The sequence below is a fragment of the Falco cherrug genome, chromosome 2 (genome assembly GCF_023634085.1).
Source record: "Falco cherrug isolate bFalChe1 chromosome 2, bFalChe1.pri, whole genome shotgun sequence".
Classification (NCBI taxonomy): domain Eukaryota; kingdom Metazoa; phylum Chordata; class Aves; order Falconiformes; family Falconidae; genus Falco; species Falco cherrug.
Genome location: NC_073698.1, coordinates 29,389,625 through 29,416,105, shown reverse-complemented (window position 1 = coordinate 29,416,105; position 26,481 = coordinate 29,389,625). Strand labels below are relative to the sequence as shown.

General features: G+C 46.5%; 1 protein-coding gene across 3 annotated transcripts in view; it reads left to right on the top strand.

Annotated features, from left to right (window-relative positions):
- The first annotated feature begins 746 nt into the window (after positions 1-746).
- THSD1 (thrombospondin type 1 domain containing 1) overlaps positions 747-26,481 on the top strand; it is a 28,165-nt gene continuing 2,430 nt past the window's right edge. Inside the window, exons 1-4 of one of the 3 annotated variants that reach the window (XM_055702893.1) lie at positions 747-943; positions 7,417-7,556; positions 12,860-13,825; positions 22,016-22,174. In XM_055702893.1, the coding sequence (XP_055558868.1) occupies positions 7,499-7,556; positions 12,860-13,825; positions 22,016-22,174 (1,183 nt within the window). In that variant the 5' untranslated portion in view covers positions 747-943; positions 7,417-7,498. Of the gene's footprint in view, positions 1,103-7,416; positions 7,557-12,859; positions 13,826-22,015; positions 22,175-26,481 lie in introns of all 3 variants that reach the window. The other 2 variants (XM_055702892.1, XM_055702894.1) reach the window with 2 other exon arrangements.

Sequence of the window (26,481 nt, the reverse complement as noted above, 5' to 3'; positions counted from 1 at the left end):
TTGAAGAAGCCTCTGGTGAGAGGATAGTTTCATCCTGTCACAACAGTCCCTGAACACTATCCATGAACACTGGACATGACAAACACCCGCACAAACAGGACCTTCGGCTGCAGACGGGCACGTTAAGGAGCCGGCACCGCTCCTCACCGTTGGTGAGATCGTTTGGTGCCCGTCTTCACTGCCGGCTCTGCAGAGCGGCCTCCTGCCTGCCCGCTGCACCCTTCAGGAGATGGCAGCGGAACCAGCGGACACCCGCGCCCGGCGCCGAGGTGCGGGCTTGCGCACGGATGCCTGGATGCCCTCCCCAGCGCCCGCGGAGGCGGCCCGTTCCGCGGTGCGCGCTCGCCGCTGGCGGGAAGGCACCTCCGGAGCCAGGCAGGAGGTGGGGGCCACGCACCTGTGGCGAAACAGCGGTGCGGGCAGGTCTGAGGGCCCGCCGGCCCCCCGCGGCTCGCACCGCGGCCCTCGGGCTCTTCGTGGCCGGCGGGAAGGCCGCGGTCGTTACCCCCCGGGGCCACGCAAACCGCACCGCACCGCACTGCGCGCCGCTGGCGGCCGGGGCACGGCACAGCCCGCACCGGCACCGGCCGGCCCCGGGCGCACACGCCGCAGGGTCCCGGCGCACCCCCCCATCCCCCCGCCCCGCGGCGGGCGGCTCGTGGCCCCCTCCCCCCCGGCGGCCCCTCGCCCGCGGGGCCGCCTCACCCCGGCGGCGGGCGGGAGGGCGTGTGCGGGTGGCGCGGCCCCGGCGGGCCGGACCGGGCAGGGCAGCGCCTCGCCGCGCCGCGCCTCGCCGCCAGGGGCGCGGACTCCCCTCGCACGGCGCCCGCCGCCGCCCCGCGCCCCGCTGACAGCCGCCCTGACAGCCGCGCCGCGCCGCGCCGCCATTTAACCCTCCCCCCGCCGCTGGCCGGGCCGGGCGCTCCCGCCGCCGCCGCCGGAGGTGAGTGAGCGCCCGCCCGCCCGCCCGCAGGGCAGCCCCGGCGGCATTTCCTCCGCGGGAAGGATCCCGCTTCGGCCCCGTCCCTGCGCGCCCGTCCCGCCGGTGGCGCCGGTGCGGCGGCCGCTCCTCCCGCGCAGAGCCGCGGGCAGCGGCGCGGAGGTGAGCGCGGGGCGGGAGCCGAGCCCCTGCCCGCGGGCCGGACGCAGCTCCCTGGGCGGCGGGGCGGGGGCCGGGGGGTCCCGGGCCTGGCTGGGCGCCGTCCGCGGGGCGTGGGTGGGTCACCCGGCGGCGGCGGTCGCCGCGTCGCCGCGGGTGACGAGGGGCCGGAGCCGTGCGGCAGCCGCGGGCTGGCAGCGGGCTGGGCGGCGTGTAGCGGCGCGGAGCTCGGCCGGCGCAGGCGGGGGGCGGCCCGTAGGTCGCCTGCGAGGGGGGCTGGCAGCACCGCGCGGTGTTTGCCGTAACGCCGGGTTACCGGGGCTCTTAAAAACACCCGTGTGGCGTCTGGTTTGGTGCCTGTCCCCGGCCGGGGCTCTGGCGGCGGCCGCCCCTCGCCGTGGGGCAGGGACCGTCCCGCCGGGGAGCGCCGCCGCTGTGGCACCGCCGGGGCGCGGGCAGCGCCGGGACCTGGAGCACCCGAGTGCGGGTGTCACTCCGGGTCGGCGACAAGTGGGGTTACCCTTAGTGTTTCACAGCACGGTTAGTGACTTCTGCTTTACGTTGGGCGCTAGACCGGATCAAGCCGTGTGGGTATCCGACGAAACCAGTGTTGAAGCGTAGGAGACTGCTTCTCCGTTCTCTTTGCAGTGCTGGTACTTCATGGTATTTCGGACCTGCTTCTCCAGCGTATTTCCAATTATTTCAGCTGTGCAATACATACTCCCCGTACTACGATCTTTAGAATTCCCCTTTTAGTGGAGTTTATCTTAGAAACGGTGAACAATACCCATCTATTTTAAGAAAAAATCTAAAGGGGAAGAATGGATGACTGCATTACATCCTTTATGCTGTAAGGGATGGTCTATTGTATTTAATTCTTTGCATTTATTATTTATTATTGCTTGGACACCTTCTCAAATCTCCTTGTGCTTAATAAACTTATTTTCACTGTACATTTTCCAAAGTAAATCTCATCCATCTATTCAGTCTGCTGTAGCCCTTAGGTTTCAAAGGACAGATGTTGCCGGCCAGCTAGCTCTTGAATTGCTGAGTCGATATCAAAAGGAGCTGAGAAATCCTAGCATTTTGTGAGATATGACCCCAAATGTTGATGAAAATAGGCTTTACCATCTAATTATTGGGTTTTTTTCTTGCACACAGAGAGTCTGGTGCTGTCAGTTTCAGCCCAGTGAATTTAGATGCATAATTTTAATAAAGCCATTATCTGATAACAATGTAAAATTGTCTGATGTGTAAATAAGAATGAAAGATGCCTTTGAGGATGTCAGCTCTAGCCCCCTGCTGTGGCAGACATCATACATATACTTTCTTTGCTAAACTCGGTGTCTTCTGAGAAGTGGCATATTTTTGGCCCCGACCACTCAGACTGGTCAGCAGTGATTAGATTTTGATAAAATGTGATGCACACCTAAGGTGCTCCCTCTTTAATGTCAAAGGAGGAGGATTATTTGGGAAGTTCTGAAATTCCCAGCAGGTGGTAACACTTCAATAGCTGCCTAATCCCATTGCAATAAGCAAATACTGGTTGAAAATAATTAATCTCTTTCCTGCCATACAGATAAAATACCTTAAATTTGTTGAAATGTTGCAGATACACGTTTCTTTTTGCTGTCTGTGCTGCTTGGTGTCCCTCAAGTGGAATGTAGGGAGGATTTGGGGACTTTCAGGCTTTTCCGTCTCTAGCCTATTTTACTGTCAGCCTCTCATGCATAACGAGAATTGTGCAAATTTCAGTTTGCAAATACAGCTGAAAAATGTTTACTAATGGGCAGCTATTAAGGAAACTGGTTTTCATCTGGGATTTTTTTTCCCCCTTTACATTCTGGCAACATTTTGCTTGCTTTAAATTCCAATAAATAACTTTATTTTCCAGACAGCATCACTCCAGACCTCAGCTACTTGCTGGATCCGTTGGGGTAGCTGGGGTAGGGTGCTGTTGCTTGGGGCAGTGCTTGGGGTCCGGGGGAAGGCTGCCTCCGAGAGGGGCAGTCCTCAGCCTGACCCCCAGCTTACTCCTTTTCCAAGCCCTTCTCCTGTCTCGAGCTCATGTGTGCCCCAAGTCATGGGGGACCTGTGCCATGGCTGGATCCAGCTTCACCTGGAGCTGGGGGGCCTGGGGGGAGAGGAGGGAGCAGGGCTGTGCTCAGAGGAGAGGTGAGCGAGGACAGGCCTCTTCCCGATTCCTGAAGGAGGCTGGAGCAGGGGAGGGGGATTTGCAAAGGGACTGAGGGTACCCGTGGCTGGGGTGAAATACAGGATCCATGCATGGCGCTCTTCGTGAGAATGAGGCTCCAGAGTGCAGAGGTTTCAAGTGCTGTGAGTCCGCATTCTCATTAAGCTCAGTGCTTGGTCATGGAATAGCTGATTAATTCCTGATGGCCCTTTCTTAACTGCAGGGCTCATTTGCCTCTCATCCTCCTACATGAAGGGGGAGTAGCTGCTGAGCGCTATACTGTTGCAGCTGATGAAGCTGGTAACTGGTTAGCTGTGCTAAATTAGCAAGTGACAGCACTCGGAAGAGATGGCTGGTTTGTGAAATGTTTGTTCTGTGACCCTGGATATTGCCGCAAAAAGTAATGGGAGTTGTAAATCCACTTGGCTTGTGGTTTGTTGTTGTTTTGGGGTTTTTTTTGTTGTTGTTGTTTGTAAAACCAAAATGATCACAAAATACTTTATGATATTAATGATGTAGAGAAATAGGGACATCATATGAATAGGTTAACGTATGTGACTCTAGTAGTCAGTATATATAACCTGTTCTTTTATTCTTTATTTGCAAAAAAACCCTATTGTAAATAAAACTGTAAATTTTATGTTTGGTTCTTACACGGGTTCTGACACTGTGGTGCCTGTTAGTCTTGAAGTTCATGGTAGATTTATTCTTGTAGTTCCTGTACCAGATAGTGAGGTACTATTTCCAATGGAGAGCTGTGGCACAGGAAAACTAAGTGATGTGACCAAGATCACACAGGAGATCTGTTGCAGAGCAGGGACTTGAAATGTTTCAGTATCATTTGTGTTACACACAAACCTATTGATTTGCATCTCTGAGGTGCTTTATGGCTTATCCCCTCCTCAACCGTCATTTCTAATTCCCTTTGGAGAGGAAGTCTTCCACTTCCAGTCGGCCCATTATGCTGTCTCTTGGAAGAAGAAATCATCTTTTTATGTTGCTGTGCTTCTGCGGCATGTCACACAATAGAGCCTTAGTCCATGCTTGTCCATGAGAGCAATAAATTAAAAAAGCAAATTATTCAAAGTCTGATAGCCTTCTCTGTTCGATCATTTTTCATCTCATTAAGTTGATGAACTTGAGGTAGAAGATCTAAATAGTGTTGAAACCGCTTAAGATGTACTGTCTGCCTTGAAAAGTACTAATTCTATGTAAGTATGAAAAGTGGAAAAAATAATAGAGTGGGGGCAGGGGGAAAAGATGTGAAGAGTTTTGAAGAAGACCTAAAAATGAGAAGAAATCTAGACAGAAGTTGGCTTAGGGAAGGCTGAGAGGAGAGGGGAGAAGTCTGAACCAAGTGTAGAGGTCAGCGTAAGGGCTGTCCAAAACTGGGGCGAGGCAAACGGATGGAAAACGGAAGGAAAGGAGAGGAAGAAACCTGTGGGGAAGGAGGAGGAGAGGGGCAACACCACACCAGAACGGGACCAGCAGTTCTCTCATTCAAAGCTGCTATTAGAATTGAGCTAGCAAAGGTGCAAACACTCCGGGAGGCTTCATGGAGGCCCTTTAACAGGAGCTCCGTTGGAAGGCAGGGCTGTATGGCAGCTGAAGTAGCTGTGCGTGAGGTGGGAGGCTCCGGCTGCAGAGTGGTGGTGGCAGAGGCTTGCGGAGGGTGAAGTAGCCGCAGGCTAGGCTTCCAGAGGTACCTGATCTCACCGGCTGGAAGTTAGTTTTGGTCCCGTTTCAAGTACTCCAGTTCCATCCAGCCTGGGTGTTGCCTGCGCTGCATGCCCGAGCCTTTTCCCAAGCGAGCCAAGATAACGCGGAGGGATGGGTGAGAGGGCAGGAGGGTTTGGTCTGACAAACGATCGGTGTTACTGAAACAGCCGAGGGCTCTGGTGCTGCGCTCCATCCGCAGGCTAGGTTAGGAGACCCTGTCCTGACAAATCTGTGCTATAAATACAGAGCAGGAGAGATGGGATGGGGAAGAGGGGAGCAGATTAATGCTGCGGTTTGATATTGTGTGTCTGGTGATGGCAGGGATAGGGACAGAAGTTCCGTCTCCCCTACCTCCTGCCAGTGCCCTGTCTCGTGAACCATGTCGCTTTTCCCTCAGTCGGGCTGATGTGCAAATGAAGATGTAAGGCCACCGCCTCAAAAGTACTCTCCCACGCAGGCTTTTTTTTTTTTTCTTCCCGAGGATTTATTCTCCCTTCCATACCTTCGTTTCCTTTCTGCAGTGTGTCACTCATTAGACTGAGATTAGGATTCTTTGAATTTCACCTGTCAGTGTGTGACTGTCTCTCCGAAAGAAGTATTTGTAAAAGCCATTTGAAAAATACACAGCTAGGAAAGCTCGAAGTGGAAAGGAACTGTTAGATCATCCAGCACAGTCACGGCTGTGCCTCACAGAGCATTTCCCCCCTCCTTTTCGGAGCAGTTTACAGCAACACAGTGTAACTTCTGCTGTATTCCTTGAGCAGTTAACGTTAGAGGCCAAGGCATCTATCACAATTTTTTTATTATTATTTTTTTTGTAATCAAAACCTGCTTTTTCTTCTTTGGACCACTTTGATTCTTTGTTTCGATTAACTGATTCATGATCAGTAACAGCCCAGGGAAGGAGCGACGTCCCTGGCGCGATGCTGCTGTCGGTAGGCAGGGGCAGTTACAGAGCGCCCCCCAGGGGGCAGGCTGGGCTCTGCACCGCCCTCTGCCAGCAGCCCGCCCTGTCTTGAGCCGTAAGGTTTGTCGTGCTGTAATTTACGGCATATCAAGTGAAATCATGAGGGGTGGTGGTATCACTGTCCCTGTCTAATTCTGTCTGGAGCCTTGTCAAGTTTGTGGGCCGGGTGGTGGTTATTCCTGTCAGATGCGTACAGCTATCGGTGTAATGGGCTTTTACCGAGCAAAGCCGTGCTGCTAGTCTTTTCTTAGAAATCATTCTCTCCAGCCACTTGGCACAGAGACCAGTTTAAAAAGCTTTCAAATAACATGTCTGCTGTGTCTTCGTTCAACAAGCCTAGCAATGTAATTGTTGAAATACCTCATTTGTGATTCCTAAAGACGTACCTGATCTTTGCTGTACCTGGTCCTTGTGTTTCACCTCTATGCTCTGCAGTTCTGTTTGCTTCTAGCTTCTGCCTGCACCAGTGCCAGATTTCTCACGTAAAATTAGGTTGTAAACTTTATGGAACAAGAATTTTCTTGCATGTTTGTGTGATGGTGAGCACAGCAAGACTGACTTGCTGGCACTCCTATGCAATATGAAAGAGCAGTCCTTATATTTTAAGAATGGTTCCCTTGAGCTAGGTTGTATCTTTTTAGAGATTCTCCCCTACTTCTGTTTCTGAAGCAAACTGTTGGTTTTGCTATCGTTGTGCTTCCAACCTGTTTTATGTGATTGTTACAAGCCTCATAAAGACTAGTTTAAAACACATGGACATAAAATTGTGAAAGTTGCCAAAAGGAGCTCTATTTTTTGTTGGCTTAACTGAGGCTGCAGAGTATGTAAACTTAAAAATGATGGAGAAAGTGCTAACTTCCACTTTTTCCTTGATCTGATCAGTTGGAATGACAAAAAAAGGCAGTTATAGATCTTTTATAAATCTAGTAAGGTAACTGAATATATTACTAGACCTGAAAAACAGGGCAGTTTGAGAACCAAAATGGTAGTTTTCTGCTGAGTCAGTTTCATGCTTGAAAGTATTTGACAGTAAGTGATATGAATTTTGCAGCAGCAATACATCTCCACTATCAGTATGTGCTGGATCAGAGTTACATTTTGTATAAAATACTTGTAATTTTGCTATCACGAGTCTTTATCTTAATATAAGATGTGCACAGCAGCAGTTGCTGCAGTGCAAAGGTAAATTGTTGTGGCCTGTCTTCTTTGTTCTGGTTCAGGAGCTGACATTTCAGGAGGGAAAATTTGTTGTCCAGTGAATTGTAGTTGTGTTTATTCAGGTCCATTGATACAGTATTAGTAATTTTTAAGTAAATTGGAGAAAAGTGTTGATTAATAGTGTTTGGGGTGGGATTTTTTTTACTTAATTAGTGGGATGTCTTCCTTCTCATATTTTATGAAGCAAAGTCAACACAGCTGTAACTTTTTAACTTTCAGGCGTTCTTGGGAAAACGTGCCTGCACTGTGGAGCTGAAGAAGGACATGAGGAGTAAAAGAACCTGGGATCTCACTGGTCAGAATGAAACAGATGTTGAAAGATTTTTCAAATCTATTGCTCGTAGTGCTCTGTGACTACGGTGAGTATTAGAGCTATCAAGGGAAAACTGTGAAATGTGTATTCACAAGGTGATTTTGGATGGTGCCGTTTCCAGATGATCTGTTGAAATCAGGTGCCATGGAAGACACCACTGATAAACATAGAAGACAGTTCAGATCTTATGCGATATTTAGGTGGAAAATACAGCTTGCATAAACTGTCCCTTTAGATCAGAGTGCCAGGATCCTTTCCAGTTGTGTTTGAAGCAGTGACTGGAACTCTGCTGTCTTGTAAGACTCGTATTTCATAATATTTAATGAGCATCTTGGAAGACAGTCCTGTTTTAGGTATCCGTACCAGGATGTATGTGCCGTACAACTACCTGATTCTTTCCATTAACTATAAAAGGAACCTATGATGGTTGGCTGTGATGTAAGCATCTACAGTATAGGCAACCTCCTCTCCTCTGACTGAGTGAGCCCCCATCTGATGGACCTAAGCTGCCACTTAGAGAACCTTTAAGAACAGAGGTGTTCTTTTCTCTGAATGTATAAGAAGCCAAAGGATGGTATTCGTACTCACTCAATTTTAGTAATGTAAAATTAGGCATCTAGTCAGAGGCAATCTGTCTTGTTCGAGTAGTTCACACACAAATCAGCACATACTGAAAGCAGCTCTAACCCATCTGAAGTCTGAAATGGGTGGAGTGAAAAGGTGCCGCCTTCTCACTATCAGCTGCCAAGGAGGGAGGTTAGACATCTTAAGTTCAAGTGAGACAACTGTAAGATGTTTACAAGCTGAGGGGCATCCTATACATGTTGTCTTCTCTCTTCCAAGAATGTACTAAGTAGGAAGCAGATTCACAAAGGGTATTAATTCCTTATTGCACAGTGAATTAGAAATTTTGAAAATGGGACTCCTAATTCCTAAATTGTTTTTGAAAATTATGTTCCTAATATAAAAGTAGGTGGTGTTCTGACAGCTGCAGTATATTGTCAAACCACGCTAAAGGATTAAGCCCCACACTGCTGAAATGTCTACAGCACGGAAAAAATAGATAAAGGATTGTTTAGTCCCCCTTTACAGAACGGGCTGTGGTAGCACGTAGTTTACACACCAAACAGCTGAAGATGTCTTACAAAGGAGAGAAGTGGACCAAAAGTGTATGCGGTTTTCTCTCCTTGTGTAAGTGAGAACAATCTGATCATGGGTAATGACTGAATACTTAAGGATGCTACTCGTGCCTCTGTGCTTGCTCTGTCTCCGCTCTAGAACAAGGGACATGTTCTAGAATGTGTAAAGAACCTAGAATTGCCATCTTTTAGATTAATTTAATTCCAGTAGGGGTAGCAATACTTGGCTATGGCTTTTAGTACTGTTTCTTCTTTTAATAAGACAAAGTTAATTAGCCAAGTTAGGAACACTGCACTGAGCGGAGAACACAGTGAAGGTAAGTATTAAATTTGCTTAACCCACGAAGTGAGGTGAGTGAGTGCATTGTCCACTGGTTCTTGGTGAGCTAGTCCTGCAGGCATTCACAACTAGTTGACTCAGAGGTAAAAGCTATTATTCCTGAACTTTATAGTGTGGCACAGTAAGTAATTACAAGGTGCAGTTAAAGAGCTAAATCCCTTCTGCAAACTTTAGGTGCATCATCTTTTGCCTTATTCCCAGTTAAAAGGCGGACCGTAATTCAGAAGATTACTTCCAAGCAATTCTGCGTATACACATCTTTGAGTATCCTATGTGTACCTAGTTTTTAGATGATTATTTTACTCATATACTTCTCTGTTTCAGACCAAGACTAATTTTTTTAATCATCCAGTATGATCTGGAAAATTATTGTAATGCTAAAAAAATGTCCTAACATACAACAAAACATTATTCTTGTTTCTTATTAGTTTTTTCTGATGTGTTTGTTTTTCTTAGCTCTGTGTTACTGGTGGCTGACAAGCCAACAACACAACCCAAGTTGGCTTAAACACAGCAAGAAACAAATAAATATCAGAACAGCAGCCTCAAATAATTCTTCTCGCTCTTCATTGAAAACAAGGATTTTTCTTTTGATCTTTCTAAGAGTGACTTCTTGCAAAGACTCCTCTGGCAGGTTGTTGATGCCACAGCCAGGCTTCTTTCAATGGGAGACCATTGTAATGGCAACCAAAAATATACGAATGCATTGAAAGCTGCCCTGACTGGCTGTCCAAACAACTTGGGTCCAAGTTTTGGTGTATGGACACAGTCATGCACACACAGTAAGCTGGAGGGCGGCTGAAGGAGCTTGTGGCAGAAGCTGGCCACTTCTGACTGGAGCCTTTTGGAGCATCATAAAAAGCTGCTGTGTGGGCTGTCCGTGAGTGCAAAGTTCTTGTGTTATTAACCAAAGATGGGGGAAAGGATGCTGTGAACTGGGGTGTACCAGCCAGAGCTCTGCAATGCTATAACAGCATCCTCCAGTAATTCCCACTTTCCTCACTTCCCAAATGATCTGCATTAAGGTTGATGGGAGCTAGATGGCAGTCCCCTGGCCTCTCTCCAGTCCTCCCCCACACATACACAGTGGTACTTCTTCTTGTCTGAGCCATTCCAAATAAAAAATAGTGCAAGAGTCAAGACAGAGCAAAGATAGTAGAGCAGTAGGTACAAACATCAATGTTTTTCATTACTGTCACTTTAATGTTTTTGCTGTAAGTTCAAAGCTTGAAGCTGAAATTTTTCGTGCTGGACTTTTGCCGTGGTCTGATTCCTTTTTCCTTTATAATGTTTCAGCTAAGTTGAATCTAGCCAATTCCTTTGTAGAGAAATACATCATTTTGCCCATGTTCAAAGAAACAAAAGCTCAGCAACTTGCAACCATTTCCCTGGGAAACTCTTCACACAGCTGTGGGAACTTCATGTTGGAGTGCTCGCGGTGGCCTGGGACATGCTTTCTGCTGTCGTTGTGAAGAATTGCCCAGACTTGGTTCAGATCTAAGTCCTTGCAGATGATGGTAATGAAGTTCTCTGAAGGGTTAAGCATGCCCCAGCTCCCGCTGGTTCTTCTTGCCAGCCCCACGCAATATTGTGCATGCTCCAGCCCAAGGCAGCAGAGTTCCCCCACGTTCCACGTTTGTGATACTGGGGACTAGAGTTCTTGTCCTGTGCTCTCTGCTGTCATGCTAGCAGTGAGTGAGAAAAGTAGGAACTTGCTGGAGTTAATTGCAGGCCCAAGGAGCAGGAGAAGGTACAAGAGCTATAAAGGCAAAGAGACAAAGGCAGGAGTTTGGAGAACAATGGTAACGGAGTTAGGATAGTACCCAAGAGATATTGGCAGTAGCTGATGGTAGGAACAGGCCTGGAAAATATGGGCAGGCACAGGCAGGCACAGATGACAGAACCAAAACATGAAGAGCAAGGAGAACATGTTGCTGGACAGTTCATGGAGAGCCATTTTTAACAGGCATGCAGGATCTGTTTCCTGCTCTCTGAGTGTCCGAGTTGAGATCAGGTTTCCTGGAGTGCCATGTGCTCACCACAGCTGGGATCAATGGGATCCTGCTTTGGATGTCTGAAGGACCATTGTATTTAAAATCAGGTCTTGGGTTTCTTAGGGGCACCTGCAGTTAGTTGATACTTGACACTTTTCCTCTGTGCCTGTGCTTTGTTCCAAAGACAGTAAACACAAATAGAGTCATCCTCTCATCTTCCAGGGTTATTGGGAGGATAAACTTGCTAATATTTCTAATGTGCTAATATACTGCGGTAAGAGCACAATAGAAGAGTACATGTGGGAAATGAATATATCTGTGTTATCAGCGTGGATTTTGGATGGTGTGCAGTCAGTAATGCTTGGCACCACCCATAGAGGAATGAGAAGAAAAGAGCCCTCTGGTAATGAGCACCATCCATCTGCCAAATAAAGCAGTGTCTTTTGGAAATGCAAATGAAAGTTATGGTACATACATGTAAGAGTATATGCATGATTTGTATGTGTAAGGCTGTGCGTGCCACCTTCATTCGGACTGCATGGATGTGGTTGGAGCCGGTTTTTTTTGAGGATGTGTTATAGCTGGTGGAGGGTAATAGGCTCTTCTAGTGCACACTGCACCTCACTGGTGTAAATGTCTGTAGCTGGTCAGATGAATTTCTTCCCGAAAATTTTCCCCGCTGACAAGAAAGTGAATCCAAGGTGACTAACTCAAATAGAAGCTTAGAGTGGTAGGCGTCTAATATTATGTGAGATGAGTCCTGCTACTCCTGACTGCTGAGTGCTTCTTGGCAGTTGCAGTGTTTTTCCAGCAAAGCGTTCTTTGAGGTAATCTTAAGACATATGTAACAGATTTAACAAGTCAAAGTATTGTTAGTTGATACTACCTATGAAAGGATTGCTTTAACTGAAGTTTTATGCTTCCGTAGCATCATCCAAGACTCAGAAGCCTTTTCCCAGACAATTAATTACATAAAGACGTCTCACAGTGCATTCTGTGTCTGGAATAGATGCATGTAGCTCCCATTTTTTAGATAACCTTTCTATGTTTTCAATTCTTAAGTTTCAAGCAATGCAGAAAAGCTAGCTGAGCTGAGAACGGAAATGTGATCTTCCCAATCCATTGCTTTAGATATCATCTATCCCCGCTAGTTATAGCACGTCTCAGGATAATTTGGCAACTTGCACAAACATGGTCATGCAAGAAGTACATTTAAAAAGACTGGGCCATTTGTAATGAAATGATGTCATTTAGACATGTTGCACCACATCTGAGACAAGAAAAGTGCTGCAGTCACCATCACTGTTATTTTCAGCTCTTTCACTCAAGTGTCTCTGCGATGCAAATGAGCAAAATGAAAGATTCATAAGACAGAGCAAGAGAAGAGGCTTCAAAAAGCATCATGCAGACTTCCTATTTTATTTAATTTGGGGGACATTTTTCATGTTTCTCTATTAAGAAACTACTGTGCTTTTTTTACTCAATTATAGCTAAAGTAAGTGGAACATCAGCTGGCCACTGTGAAGTGGATTTAAAGAAACTGTAAGTGAAAGAAGTTGAGAAGTTTGAGATTTTCTGTGAATGTTTTGGGTCATTTGTGTGGGGTTTTTTTTTAAACCTTGTTTTTGACCTTCCTGAACATGTTACTGCAGTGGGCTTTTTGCTGCTGCAAACCATGTCCCTGTGCAAAGGGGAGGTTGTGAGCTTTAATTGCTATAGCTAGGACCTATTTTTTGTGAACTGATTCACTTTAAAAAGCTTGAGATCCACTTCTTAAATATCCACTTTATAAATCCTTGGATTCTTCCATAAGGTAGATAAACAATCAGTTGTCTCTTTGGCTCTTAATACTGTTGTGAAACTGTTTTCCTTGCAGTTCTCGGCGAAGTGGAGTATCTCCTGTTGGAGCGCCCAGGTCATGTAGCCTTCAGCAATGACACAGTATCTGTGGAATATCAGTACTATAGTGATGGTAATGTGACAGCAGAGCATCTGTCTGTGCTTTTGCTGGATGCCAGCACCAACGAGATAATTGCAAGAAAACAACTTCCAGCAAATCAGTCCCATGGGAGGGTAGAATTTGAGTGTTTCCATTTTAAGAGTGCCGGGGACTTCTTGTTCAGAATGGTCTCTCCCAGCAACAACAGCAGTGCTGCCCAGTGGAGCAGAAGAAGCATGTCTGCCCTCCATGTGGAATGGCCTGTATTTCACATTGATTTGAACAGGAGTTCAGAGGTGCTTGGGAGCTCCATTCAGGTTGGAATTTTTACGAATGAGCAGTTGTGTGCCATAAACGAGACAGTGGTTTCACTGGATGTGATATTTACTAGCACCCTTTATGAATTCAGAAGAGTAAGCTCTGACGACACTCTGGGCATTAGAACTAGCAAAAGAATCCTGCTCTCCAGGTCCCAGTGGATAGAGTTTGATTGCCCGCCTGTTGGTCAAGAAACATATATCACGGTGTTACTGAAATCGTTAGAAACACGTTCCATCATTTCCTCCATAGGACCCATAGATCTCCTCCACAAATTTGGATACAGACTGGTTGTGGCACCAGAAACAACATGCAAGACTTTGGTTCAGGTCTTCATAGTCTCTCCACCGTGCACTTCTATCAGTGGAAAAATTGTCGTCTATAAAGAGGCTGTCAAGCATCCCAGCCAACGAACAACTTGGCTGTATGAAAATGCCCTTCACCCAGGAGACAACAGGACAGAATTTAACTGCACTTTGTTTGATGTGGGGAAGAACAAGTACTGCTTTGACCTCTTTAATTTCTCAAACCGAAGCCATTTCCCAACAAGAGTTAAGGAGTGTATGATGATCCAAAGGAATATGGGTTTGTACAGACGTTTGTCCTCTTTCAGCACTCTTTCCAGCCAATGTGGGTAATGATAAATAGGTTTGATTGTGGTGTCCCCTATTGAATAGCTACTTTTTGGGTCTCCTACACCAGACAAAATAGTTGTGATGTCATATGCAGTTGGGAACAAGGTGGAGTAGACTGTTACATAGAGGCATACATAAGGACATTTGGTAACAAATGCCACTTGGTGGCTTAAAACTGCACTAAGTTAACATGAAGTACCAACCAAAACCATCTGGGGCTTTCTGACTGATGTACCTATCTAGTCTGGGTAAAACTGAAACTTGGCCTGCTCAGTGAGGTAAGAAGATACTGCAGTAGACCTGGCCCATTTGAGACACTAAAGGTAGCATTAGTCCTACCTGCATCTAGGTGTCTAAAAGCCAAAAGTCCAACATTAAGTAGTTGTCTGGCTTTTTAGTCAAGAGAGATGGGGATCTTACAAGGGTGATTCATGGGTATAAAAGATATATGGGCTGAATCCTCACTTGCGTGTCTTTTTCTCTAGCCCATTTGCTGTTTAGAGTCCTACCTGTTAGATACACAAAATTTTGGTGAGATGAATCAGGGTTTGGCCATACCAAAAGACACCGTGTCACTTGGACAGCTTGCTGTTTTTTCAGCCAGCCTTTCAAGACATGTCTCTGCTGCTTAAAATAGGCCAGCATGCATTTTCTGACCCATGAGACCACCTGGCAGATCATGGGTCACATTCATATAGCTAAACTTTTTCTTCCAGGAAAGATTAGAATCATACAAACGACCAGTCCATGGTCCATATTGTCTTTTGGGCCATGACCAGGCATAGTCTGGGAGAGTGCTAGTTAGCAGAAGCCAAAACCATGTCCAGGAGTATGAATGATCATGGTTAAGGAGTGGTCACAGTTAAGTACGATAACAAGACAGAACCTGAGCCCATTCCTCAGCCCTGCTTAAGGAGTATCTATACATTCCGTTTATATCTATAAATCTTATGCAGCTCTAGCTCCAGAGGTGGCAGTCCTTGGTTTGACAGAGTCTACAAATCACAGTAGCATGGCAGAAGAAGCAGATGAGCCAAATGTCCTCATCCCTCATTTGTGGAAGGCAACCACAGTGCAGGATGGGCAGTATGTGCACGAGGGGATTGGGGTTGGGTTGGGTTAGCCTGTGTTGCCTACATCCTGGAATGGAAAAGTAAGTTCTGTCATTTGGAGCAGGCTTGTGTCTATAGGTCATGAATTAGTCTTTCCCATCTGCACACTTCAAAGAGCTTGGGTTGAAAGGTTTGAGGTGTGCACAGTTTTCAACACCTCCCCGCCCTGGTCTCCCTGAAAAGGAAGTGCAGGAACTCAAGCCAAAAAACGGTCATTGCGCTTCATGGGCAGCTAAGTGGGATCATCAGGAGACCAGGACTGTAGGACATGCTCCATAGCACACAGTCCAGACACAGCCTACCTTAATTAGGTTCCTAGGATTGCTTGGTCTAGCTTTGCACTATTTCATAAATTCTAAAACTGTTAGCTGTTTAATTAATACTCTGTACTAAAAATGACCTCTATTTTCACCACATGCCAACCTGGGTACATAGTTCTTCTCTTCATCTTAACTTCCCATCTGCGTTCTCTGTTGGCACTCTCTTTCTTCCTTTGGCATAAGAAAGTCTATCTAAAAATGAAAGCATATTGTTTTCGTAACGGAGATAATTCTCAAGGAAAAAGGAAGATAGAATTCTAACTCTTTCTCTGTGCTTGGGTGGTATGTTACACTGATATGATCTAGATAATTACCCTGACAGATGAATACCTAGGATATGACATAGATATGTTTCGGTGCCCAATATTTAACTGTTTTAATTGATGAGATCCACCTTAAGCGATGAATCCCTGCAATCTGCTTTGTTTCCTTGGGCTCCCCAGTTGCACCACCCTTACAACCACAGCCGAAAGAATCAGGCTATGCCTGCGAAGAACAGAGTTAAGTCAATAGCTGCCAAGTTAGAAGTGTCAAATCTACAAAGCCGATGAAAGCGAAACCACACCGCGTAGCCGTAAATAAAATGTCAACCTGAAATTAATTAGACTGCAGCACATCTGACTTTGTGCCTGTATCTGCGAGACTTCAAAGCCCGCAGGCAGCGTTTGAAAGGAGCGGGGCGTGCTGGGAGGGGCGCATCAGCCTGAAGCCACGACAGGCAGAGAGAGCTGAACCGCCTGTGATGGCCATCCGCCTCCTGGCTGCTTGGGAAAGCTCTCCTGAGCCCTCTCACCCTGCTGCAGGGCACTGCGAGATGGCCTGCGTGGACCCAGACCCCGATAGCTGTTAGTGCAAAATGCGCGGCTGCTGCACAACAGACGCCTCTTCTCAAGTCACTGATTTTCTGCTTTGGGCTTCCTGAACTCACTCAGTTTAAGGGGAGGAGAGCTGATAAGCCTCTCGCCTGGGCTCCTGTGCAGCATGGGCCATCACTTGTCATCCAGTTACCCTGGTGCTGAGCCCCACAGCTAGTCTTTGCATTTGTCTGCTGCTTATCCTCCAGAGAGTTATCTAGTCTTCTGTTGAAGGCAGCACAAAACAGAGACCTTTCCGATAATTTCTTTTAATACTGCGTTCTGACTTATTTTTTTTAAAAAAAGGAAGCTGTGTGTTTCATAACTAAAGCTGACCTAGCTTCATCCTCTAGCGACTGGCTCTTACTCTGCTGCTCTCTGCTAGAGGAGACAGCTGTTTCCTATCCAGTCTCCCACCCCCCTCAAAGGCATTTGCACACCCAGATCATCTCAGTCCTTCCAGATTATCTCAGTGTTCTTCCTAATAAACTGAAAAGATTGAGTCTTTAATTGGAAGGCGTTTTCTTCAGGATTTGATTAATTTTCTGTCTCTCTTTGGCTCCATTTCCATTATTTTAAACCTTTTTATTTAACAGGAGTACCAGCTTTGGGTGCTGTATTCAGATGCCCTCCTCACTGATGCTGTTTGAGCAGTAGCACTCTCCTTATCCCTACCTCTGCTTTCATTCCACCAATTGCATTAGCTAGTTTTGCCATAAATGTTACCCTGTAAACTCATCTTGAGCTGTTTTTGTGTATGACCTTTCAGTATGTAATCTACCCTCCCGCAGGTACAATTAGAATTCCTTCTTTTGCATTTTGCCGATTTATGATCTACTTTGCTTGAGTTATTCTAACTTAGCAAGTACCCCACATTGCTCCATACAACTGCACTGTCTATTTTTGTCATCACAGGAGTGACATATTTTCTCAGTAATGGTTTTATATTTATTTTGATGTCAACTAGGCGAGCACTGTACAGCACTGAGCCTTATACTAATCCCTTTGGAATGTCTCCAAATGCATTCCCACTCGGTGATGATTTTCTGTTGACAATTGCGTATCAAATCTGTCACTCAGCCAGTTCTTACTTCACTTAGCGTATGCTCTATTGTTATGAAGCAGAGATATTGTCTTGTAAAAGATCAAAGCTCCTAAATCATTAAAATTATCTTTATCCAAACCACAGAGGAAGAGATAAAATATGATTATTTTGTCACACCCATTTTCCATGGGTCAGGCATCAGTTGTATTCCTGACCTTTTGTCAGTCGTGCCCTTTACTCCTCATCCCAGCCAGGTTTAGTACAGCCTGTGGAACAGGAATCTGGCTTGTGTCTAGGGTAGGAAGGAGAAGGCTCCCAGTGGCCTTGAACAGGCCAGGGCAGCAGCTTCAAAATGAGTTGCAACAACCTTGTGCTACCTAAGACTGTGACTATGTCTCTTAAAGGTGGGGAATACATCTGTGAGCTAGCAGTTGTGCAGCTTTCTTTAGACTCCGATTGGAGAACCTGTGAAAAAATAACAGTGAGATGTGAATCATTTCATTCGTCTCAGTGGGATGTTAATTGTTTCACACAGGTGACTTAGAGATTCATGTAGCTAATTTTTTCCCTGTTTCACTGGATTATTTGAATGTCTGAGGTAGGAAACTCTGTTAGATCATCTTACCCAGCAACAGACGCATTGCAGGCTCATTCTTTTCAATGCTTTATCCTGTGCTTTGTTCATCTGGAATTTAAGTGTCCCCAGCAGTGAGACTTACGCACTCCTTAGAAGGATGTTCCATGTCCTAGCCTGTATCCCTCGTGAAACATTAGGGATGAGACTGATAAAATGAATCAGTAATATGCCCATAGAAATTTTTATTCATATTTCCGGTGTTAATTAACTTTCTTTTACAGTTCTTAGTTACACTCCTGAGACCAGTTTCAACTTCGGTGTGACTCCCAGTAGTTTCTTGCACTTGCCGACAGCAGAGATTAATTTTTTTCATCTGTCTTTTGCTAACTGTCAAAAAAAGCTATTGAGGGGTCAGCAAGATGTAAGAAGCGCGGCTGTTGCCAGCAAAGAGGAAGGCAGGAGAAGACCTTCTGAAGGGAAAAGTGGTCAGTAAGGGAGGAGGAGAGTAAGTGGAGTATCTAGGGGTCAGGCTTCCATCAAATTCTCACTCCCTGAATAAGATTGTATGAATCAGACCTGCCTATCTGTAGGAAACTCCGGGAACTAATTAGCTCTATTGCCTGAATCTGTATCTGGTTTGCATTTATTTAGAAACAGGCAGGTGCAGGGGATGTGGGTATGCTAGGGCTGGTTTGTACCCCATCAGCTTCTCCTGTGTCAGTGAATACTTCATCTCCACACCCTCAGCGTTTTAGGAATAAATCGAGTGTTGTGGACTCACTGGGATAGCTCTTGGCTTCTGAAAAACATTTTTAGGCTGTGCCGCCATGATTCTTAAAGATGTCTGTAATTTGCCCAGGTGGAGTCTAGGTTTTTGTCTTTTAAAGAGATCCTCGTCGTTTCGTTGTCCAAATTAGTAACCTGTTGGAGCATGCCACTGTTTCGGTGCACCCAGGCTTCATTTCCATGGGAAGAGAGAAACACGGAATAGCTGAGAAGAGTGTTTGCCCAGGCCTTATCCAAAGACCAATACAATGTGTGTGCGCCCGGGCTCAGGACCTAAAAACTATCTCAGTTTCCACAAATATCCTGCAGTCCCCCAGGCTAGTGTAGGCATTTACATGAGCCTGTAAGTAATTAGTGATTTTGTCCTGTATCACTGGTCTGGTTGAAGTGCTTAGGACTATCATGTGCTGTAAGGATGATGCTCTCAGCAACCCTTGCTGGCTGTGCCGTTGGATAGCACTACATGCTCAAAGTCTTACGAACACAGAAATTTGAGGGGAGATATTTATGCAGAGCAACAATTAACACAGTTAATTGCATTTATCTTTCATGCTGGCAGATCTGCCAACTGTCAGCTATTTCAGACTAACTCATCAGTTAGATGTCTTCACGTTGATAATTGATTCCTCAATTGTATGTGAAAAAATTCACACTTATTAGAGCTAGTTTGCGGTGCGTACCTTCTGGGTTTTCCCCTAGCGCTTTGGATCTGTTTTGTCTTAAATGAAGGTTAATCATTTCATTTCCTTGGGGGAGAATAAACTATGCTTCATTTTCTTTTACATTCTGGTAATTGCAGGAGGTTGCAGAACAAGTTGCAGGAGTTTAAATCTCCCGTCGTTCGTTCGTGGGAGCTGGAGCATTTCCTGCTCTCCTGCTGCCTAAGGTGCATATTCTTAGCCCCAAAGCTATGGATGCCAAGTGTTTTTGCTAAGGAACTCTGTGCCCTCAGCTGAAGCTGAAGTCAGTGAAAAGTGCCCTGGAGCAATGGGCACATCATATGTTTGACGTCAAAGTTAGAAAATTACTCATCCTAAATGTTCTTGTACGTTGAAGCCCACAGGCATCAATGCAGAGGCTGCCGAGCACCCTTCACTATCACCAGTGTTAATACCGGAGGCAACTGGAACCTTTCAGGATCTGGGTCTATATCTCACTGTAGTTAACAGAATTTTAAATGAACAGGGAGTGTGGAGAGAAGGAAACGAGCTAGCTCACACACTGAAAATATGGTAGAGACTCATCAAGCTGCTCACATAAAGTAGTCTGTGAGGAGGTAGGTGCTTCTCCAGCTGAGCTACCTCCTTCTGCCTAGTGATGAGGGATGCTGCTGGAGTCTTTCATGATACTGATATGAAGAAAAGTGTTGTGAGATCCCCAAATACTGTGATACCGTGAAGTAATTTTTGAGTAATTTTGGAGGATGGATCAGTGAGCCCTGACTAAATTATGGCCTGTTTTCCTTCCTGCCCTTGCTAATAGCTCTGCTCGCTAGCTGATGTGACGTTGCAACTGTCCAGGGTCGTACCTTTGAGAGATCCTTACCCCAACAAGCTTCCTCATTTCTCCTCCCCTTGGCATCCTCTGACTCCTTTTCCTCCTGAGACCACGCACCATCCAATCTTGCTCCATTTTGCGCTTTACTGGGAACTGACATAACTGCAAACTGGAGGAGGAGTGCAAAAGCTCAGCCTGCCTCTGGGCTCCTCACCCCAGCTGTAGCAGCTCTCCAGCACCAGAAACAGAGGGGCGAAAGCAGAGAGGTGCACGAAAAGCACAAAGTGAAAGACAGCCTGGGATCATGGATGTCACAGTATTGTGGAGTCAGTGGCAAATAGCCAGAGAGGTCACTTGGTGTTGTGTGGGCTTTACAACCGCAGCACCACCAGGGCGTCTTGCCATGCCCATTTCTACTCTGCATTAGGCAAGGCAGACATACTCAAACGTGCATGCACACAGATGTGCGTGAGTATGTGCCCACACACGCTTTACAGCCTTGGCTGACAGCACAAGTGTAAGCTCAAACCCTCTGGGCCCCATCCTGCAATGCAGGTGAGTACCTGCACGCAGGAGACCAGCCCCGCTGGTTCTGTTACGCTGCTTGTGTTAACGTTATTCCTGCTGGCGTGCGCACAAAAATTCATAGGACAGGGCCCAAACCAGTTAAAATTTCATGTTCATTGAAACACAGCTGTATTTAATTTTTGTTAGACAAAAATTAAAAGTTATTTTCAAAAATAGTAACAATAGAGCAACGAAGATAACATGAAATCATAAAGCCAGTCATGCAACACTGTCTAGTCCTTTGATATGGTAACTTGGTCACTGTCCAGGAGCTCAGGGCTCAGGGGCATGCTAGCAGCAAAGCAACTGTGTCATAAAATTAAAGATCATGACCTGTGTTGGCAGTGGCAGCACCATAAATTATTTAAAAGAGCAAACTTTAACAAACCTAATCTACTTCTCTTTTTTTTTTTTTTTTTTTTTTTTTAAATTAGTTGTTTTTCCACTTTAGCTGTGAGTGGTGAAATTGAGTTAAGTGGTGTATTGTTTTTCTTTCTGGCAGATTTCAAAACCAGGCCACCAAGTCAACTGACCCATAGGAGAGTCCCCAGGGTTTTGTCCTTTAAGATTACACCTGGACTCATGCGTTAGTTTGGAATTTAAAGTTGTGGTCCTGCTTCAGCGTCACAGCTGCCAGATATGGGCAGGAACGGTCCCTTTATCCCTCTTGGGTTTTTGCTGCTGTAAAGTTTGAGTGTTGAACACCGGATGAGGATGTTGTCTAAGCAAAAGGGGGATTTCATTAAACATTAAAAAATGATAATGTTTGAGGTAGTATTAGAACTAGAGTCTGCCTCCACTTAAAATAAATAAATGAACCTGCAAAATTATATCTTGAGTTAATTGTCTAACCATAAGCAATAGGGGCCTGTAAGCTGTCAAATGAGTGATTCAATAACATGTTTGTGTGGCTGAGAAGATAATAAAGAAAAACCCCAGTATTGCCGTTTCATTAGACCTTGTAGGCTCATCCTCCTTTCACAATCATATAAATCAGGAGTAACTACACTTTAGTTATCCTGCTGTAAAAGCACTATTTGTCAGGCAGGAATTAGATGAATATATAAATTACTAACCCATTCCAAAGATCTGTGGATTAATTTCCATTTGCTGTTCCAGGCAGAACCTGCCTGCCAGTTGACCGACTGCTGTGTTGCTGGTTGGCACTGGAGTGAGAAAAGGAAAACAGTGGAAGCTTTGCCCCAGACTCTTGATGGGAACAGGAGCAGATCCCTGGATGCTGCTTGCTCTTTTGGGGTTGCTGTTTGGATTGTTAGGTTATTTATTGCTGGTTTTCTCAAATAAGAGAAGGCAAATGGCTGTGTTTTTAAAGGTAAGGAGGCAGATGCATTCCTTATTGCTGTGAGTTTATGTATTTGCAGAAACGTGGAGCCCATGGCAGCCCTGGAGCCCCTGCAGTGTCACCTGTGGGGACGGCGTCCGGGAGCGCTCCAGAGAGTGCCTCACCTCCTCGCCGGCAAAACCAGGCTGTGCTGGATCACCGAGGGAGACTTCCTTGTGTTCACTGGAGGAGTGTTTGTGTACGTAGCTCTGCTGTCCTCTTCCCTGTGGTTGCATGTCTCCCCTGGAAAAAGCAAAGGGCCTGTTACCAGAAGGGCTTTGTAAAATGGAAGTATCTGATTTCTCCTTCAGTCATATTGATTGTGGGGGGGTGTCACGTTCCTGCAGTTGATGGAGTAGGGTGGGAGCCTACATGTGTTTGTAGGACAGCTGGAGATAGGGCTCCAAGGTGTAAGAAGATTTCTGAAACCTGTGGGTGCTATGGAAGGGGTTTAAAATCTCCAGCATGGCCAGGGAGCAGAGAAGGGCTGAAGGAGAGATCCTGGGGCTAGCAGAACATGTTCAGTACTGAAAGCCAAAGACCCCAGGCAGTGGAAACCTATTAAAAGAGGGCTGGTTCCAGCTGAGACCCACAGTGAGGTTCCCATTCTGGGAGTTTTGAGGTGGCAGTGCCAGGTCTCCCCCTGCTCCAGCCTGCCACTACTGTGGGCCAGTGACAGGGCAGACTGGCCAGTGCCGGTGGGTGGCCAGTGGGTACGGATACAAGAGACTTAAGTGTCCTGTAAGGTGAGAGGGGGTTACAGTAGCCACATGGCCGTGGTGAGGCTGGATGAGGCTGTGCCAGCCCCATAGCTGAGTGTTTGCAGCCATCATAAGGGGCAGAAGTGGCCCCTTTTAACAGGGCGCTGGTGCTTAGTCCATGCTAAACTTTCGCTTCTTGCAAACTCCCTGCTGGAAAGGAGGGTGCTGTCTCTGGAACTGGAGAGCTGCTACAGCAGGGCCAAGGGGCCCTAGAGGTCCATCTGCTCAGAAACGGGCTCATCTACAAGCTCCAGTCAATGCCTTCTGTCCCACAGGTGCCACAGGGGACAGGGATGGGGAGGGGAAGGTGCCCAGGGACTGTGCAAGCTCCTAAGCTCTCAGGATGTAATTTAGCAGATATTTTAAGCTATTGCAAAGTGAGCAATGCCTCACCCCTTGTTTTGGCTGCTTCTGTGAACTTTCTTGTGCTGGCAAAAGTGCTGTGTGGAGAACTGGAATGCAGCCACCTAAAGAACTGACAGTTTAGGAAAGTAGGGAGGTTGTTTCTCACACGGCCACTGAAAAGGGAAGGACAGGAGAGGGGGAGAATGTGTAGCTGGAGCAGGAAGACCACAGGACGACTTTTTAAATGGAGATGTTGGCTTGAACCAGCTTTAGGGTGTTTGTTGAATGAAGACCTCAGAAGTATACAGGCAGGGCTGAAATGTATCGGGAGCACTCTAAGAAGTGGGTTGTGTTGAACAACGGGTCAGGCGAAGGGAAAATATTAAAAATTGTATTCTATCAAGTCAGATAGTGCACTTTGTCAGTGTTTGTGCAGCACTTGGGATGTTTAAACAGCTTGTTGTTAAACTGTCTGATGTTTTTAATGACTAGAAAATGCTGGCCATGTGGGTTTGCTTATATTGTAATGCTGCAAGTGTAAGCAGGGAGGAACAAGCCAAGTGTTTAGGGCCCCAGCTTAAAACTGATTCCCTGCTCTAGGTCTGGTTGTCTTCTCTATGCCGAGCAGTCAGAATGCTGTGGGCAGTAATGCCACCAGCAAAATGCAGTGGGGTTGTTGGTATTTTTCTAAAGCTGATACTGAGCTGTGCTATTCCGCGCCTCCTGTTACCTGCCGGAGGGGTATGTCTGTAAGGACAGTATTTGGCTTGGCTCCTTGCTGGGCAATTTCACCCCACTCCTCTGGAGCTCTGAGGGCAGTCCCAGTGCAGAGAGCTCCCCAGAGGATGGTCCATGCATGTGGAGCATGTGCTGGACACGGGGTTTGTGCATGCACCCTGCTTTACATGCACAGAAGTGACAGGACTCTGGTGCTTCTCAGAGGTGTCACTCTTTCTCTGCAGGTGCGCAACTGTATAATGCATATGGTAGTTTCCAGAGATATCAGCCGTCCTGTGCCAGCCTGGTTAGAGATACAGCCTAACAGTACTCAGCAGGTCTGGACAACCCTCAGATTCTAGCGAGGTCTATGGGTTGATAAAGAGGGTTTATATATAGAAAACACAGATGCACAGGAGGCCTACATCTGCACCCATTGCCCTGGGATCATCTGGAGGAATTGCCTCGCTTCTCTCTTGCACGTGGTTTCTAATACTCCTGCTCCCATGTCAGGCAGCTTTCTTTACAGAATCACCTACATGATTTCATCTCATTGAATCCTAGGGTGCTTGAGAAGTGACTTGACACCGTGATATTACAGTGTTCATCTGCTGCCTGATCTCAAGCTGGGAGTGTCACTCTTCCCCACCCCCTGACTGTCTGCACCTTTCTGAAGCAGGCAAGCTTTTTTTTCAGCATAACTGTGTTTGCAGTCATTAGTCCAGCAGATGGAGCAAATGGCTGAATAAATGAAACCAGCACACAGCCTAGGGGCAGAGGTAGATGAGAAGGAGAGAGTGGCAAATCTATGCAACTAAGTCCTGTTTCAAACCTCGCCATTCCCTAGCTGTTAGCTTTCTACTCCAAACAATACAGCACAGTATCTGCATTACAGATAGAAAACGGAGTCTTTAGAAAATAACTGGACTGAGGGAAGGATGAGCAATGAAGGGATTGCTCTGCTGTGGTGGTACTGAACAGAGCAAATGCTGGTCCTGCCTTCTTCCCTGAGGTCAGCATGTTCACTCCCTGCTCAGGCCCCACAACAGCAGTGTTCCATGCTCTGGCGTGGTGGCATTGGGCTGAATGCAAGTTTTAGACATCCTCCAAAAAGGACTCAGCAGGCGGTGGTCTTGTTCTTTAAGCTGATGTCAAGCTCTCAGAGTGACATGAAGGTCAGAGTTAACCCAATGGCAGGATTTTTCAAAGGGCTTGGGACTGTCGGGTGGTCCTGAGTCAAAGAAACAGATCTCCTGCCCAGCGCAGCACCCTGCATGTCTGTTGTCATAGCAGCCTGAGACCTTCTGGTCTGTGTTCATCAGTGCATTTGTGCATCCTGCACAACTAATCGCCGTGCTACCAGCTTGCTGTGGAATGAGTATTATTCTGAATTATGGGAAGTACATGGTGTCTCCTTCTTGTTATTCTGCAGACGCATTTCCTATGCCTGGACAGTCACTGTGGTGCTGGCAGGAGCACCTGCCAAGTTTTACAACAGACTGTCTATCACTCTGATGGAAGGCTTTGGGTTCCGGATAAAGCTAGAGACTGGGACAGGGTTGTTAAGTGGTTCAGTCTGAGCTCACAGCTTTGTGGCCAGCTCTTGTCAACTACAACTGAGCAGCTTCATCCTCCGACGGCATTTTTGTGGCCTGACAGCTGACGTTTGGCCACAAGAAACTGGGGAGTGCTAACACACACTAAAATTAGCTGCTGCACCAAATCATCCACTTTCCACCGTGCTATATTCTGCTCAGGGTTGCATCTGAAATGCTAGAGACCTCATCCACAAAAAGAATTATTAATCTCTCATTGGTTCAGCCTTCTGTAATGAGGTGCAATGGGCAGGTGGAGGTTTAAATAGGGATGTGGAAAGCTCTGAGATGTTCACATTCCAGATTAGAATCATATAATATCTCAAGTTGGAAGGGACCCGTAAGGATCATAGAGTCCAGCTCCCTGTTCCTCGCAGGGCTACCTAAAATTAAACCACATGACTAAGACAATCTTCCAGATGCTCCTTGAACTCTGACAGGTTTGGTGCGGTGACTGCTTCCCTGGGGAGCCTGTTCCAGTGACTGACCACTACCTTAGTGAAGGAGGGCTGCAGGATATTCTTCCCTCTTTGAAGGCCCATCTCCAGTCCACAACAGAAAAGTGTCAATACTAGAATGCCAGGGGCATGAGAGCAGTGGCCTTCTCAGTTGGGAGCCTGCTGTAGTGGGGGAAGGTTTCAGCCTCTGGGGCTGTGACATCAGGCAGCAGTGGAAGATCCATCCTCAGAGGACTCCTTAGAAAAGATACACTGCCCATGCTAGTGCTGTCTCTCTGCTCTTCAGACTCACTGCAAATCTCACGCCCGCTTAAGATATCCTAAAAGTAAGTCTAAAGTGGTACCTGAAGTACTAATGTGGGTCGGGTTATTTTTTTCCACTTTTACGGCACCTTTCACCAGAGGATCTTAATGTACTTCATAAAGGAGGACAAATAGTGTTATCCCATTTTACACGTATTTAGGATGCCTTAAGGAAATGGCGGAACAGGAAAAAGTAAAGATTACATTGAAAAGGTCCATGGGAGCCTTGGTGTAAAGTAAGTAGATCTGTTCCTGCCAGTTTGAAGTCATTGGTAGTAAGTCATCTCCAATGAGCAAATTTTAATGGCAGTTGGACAGCTTCCTGTA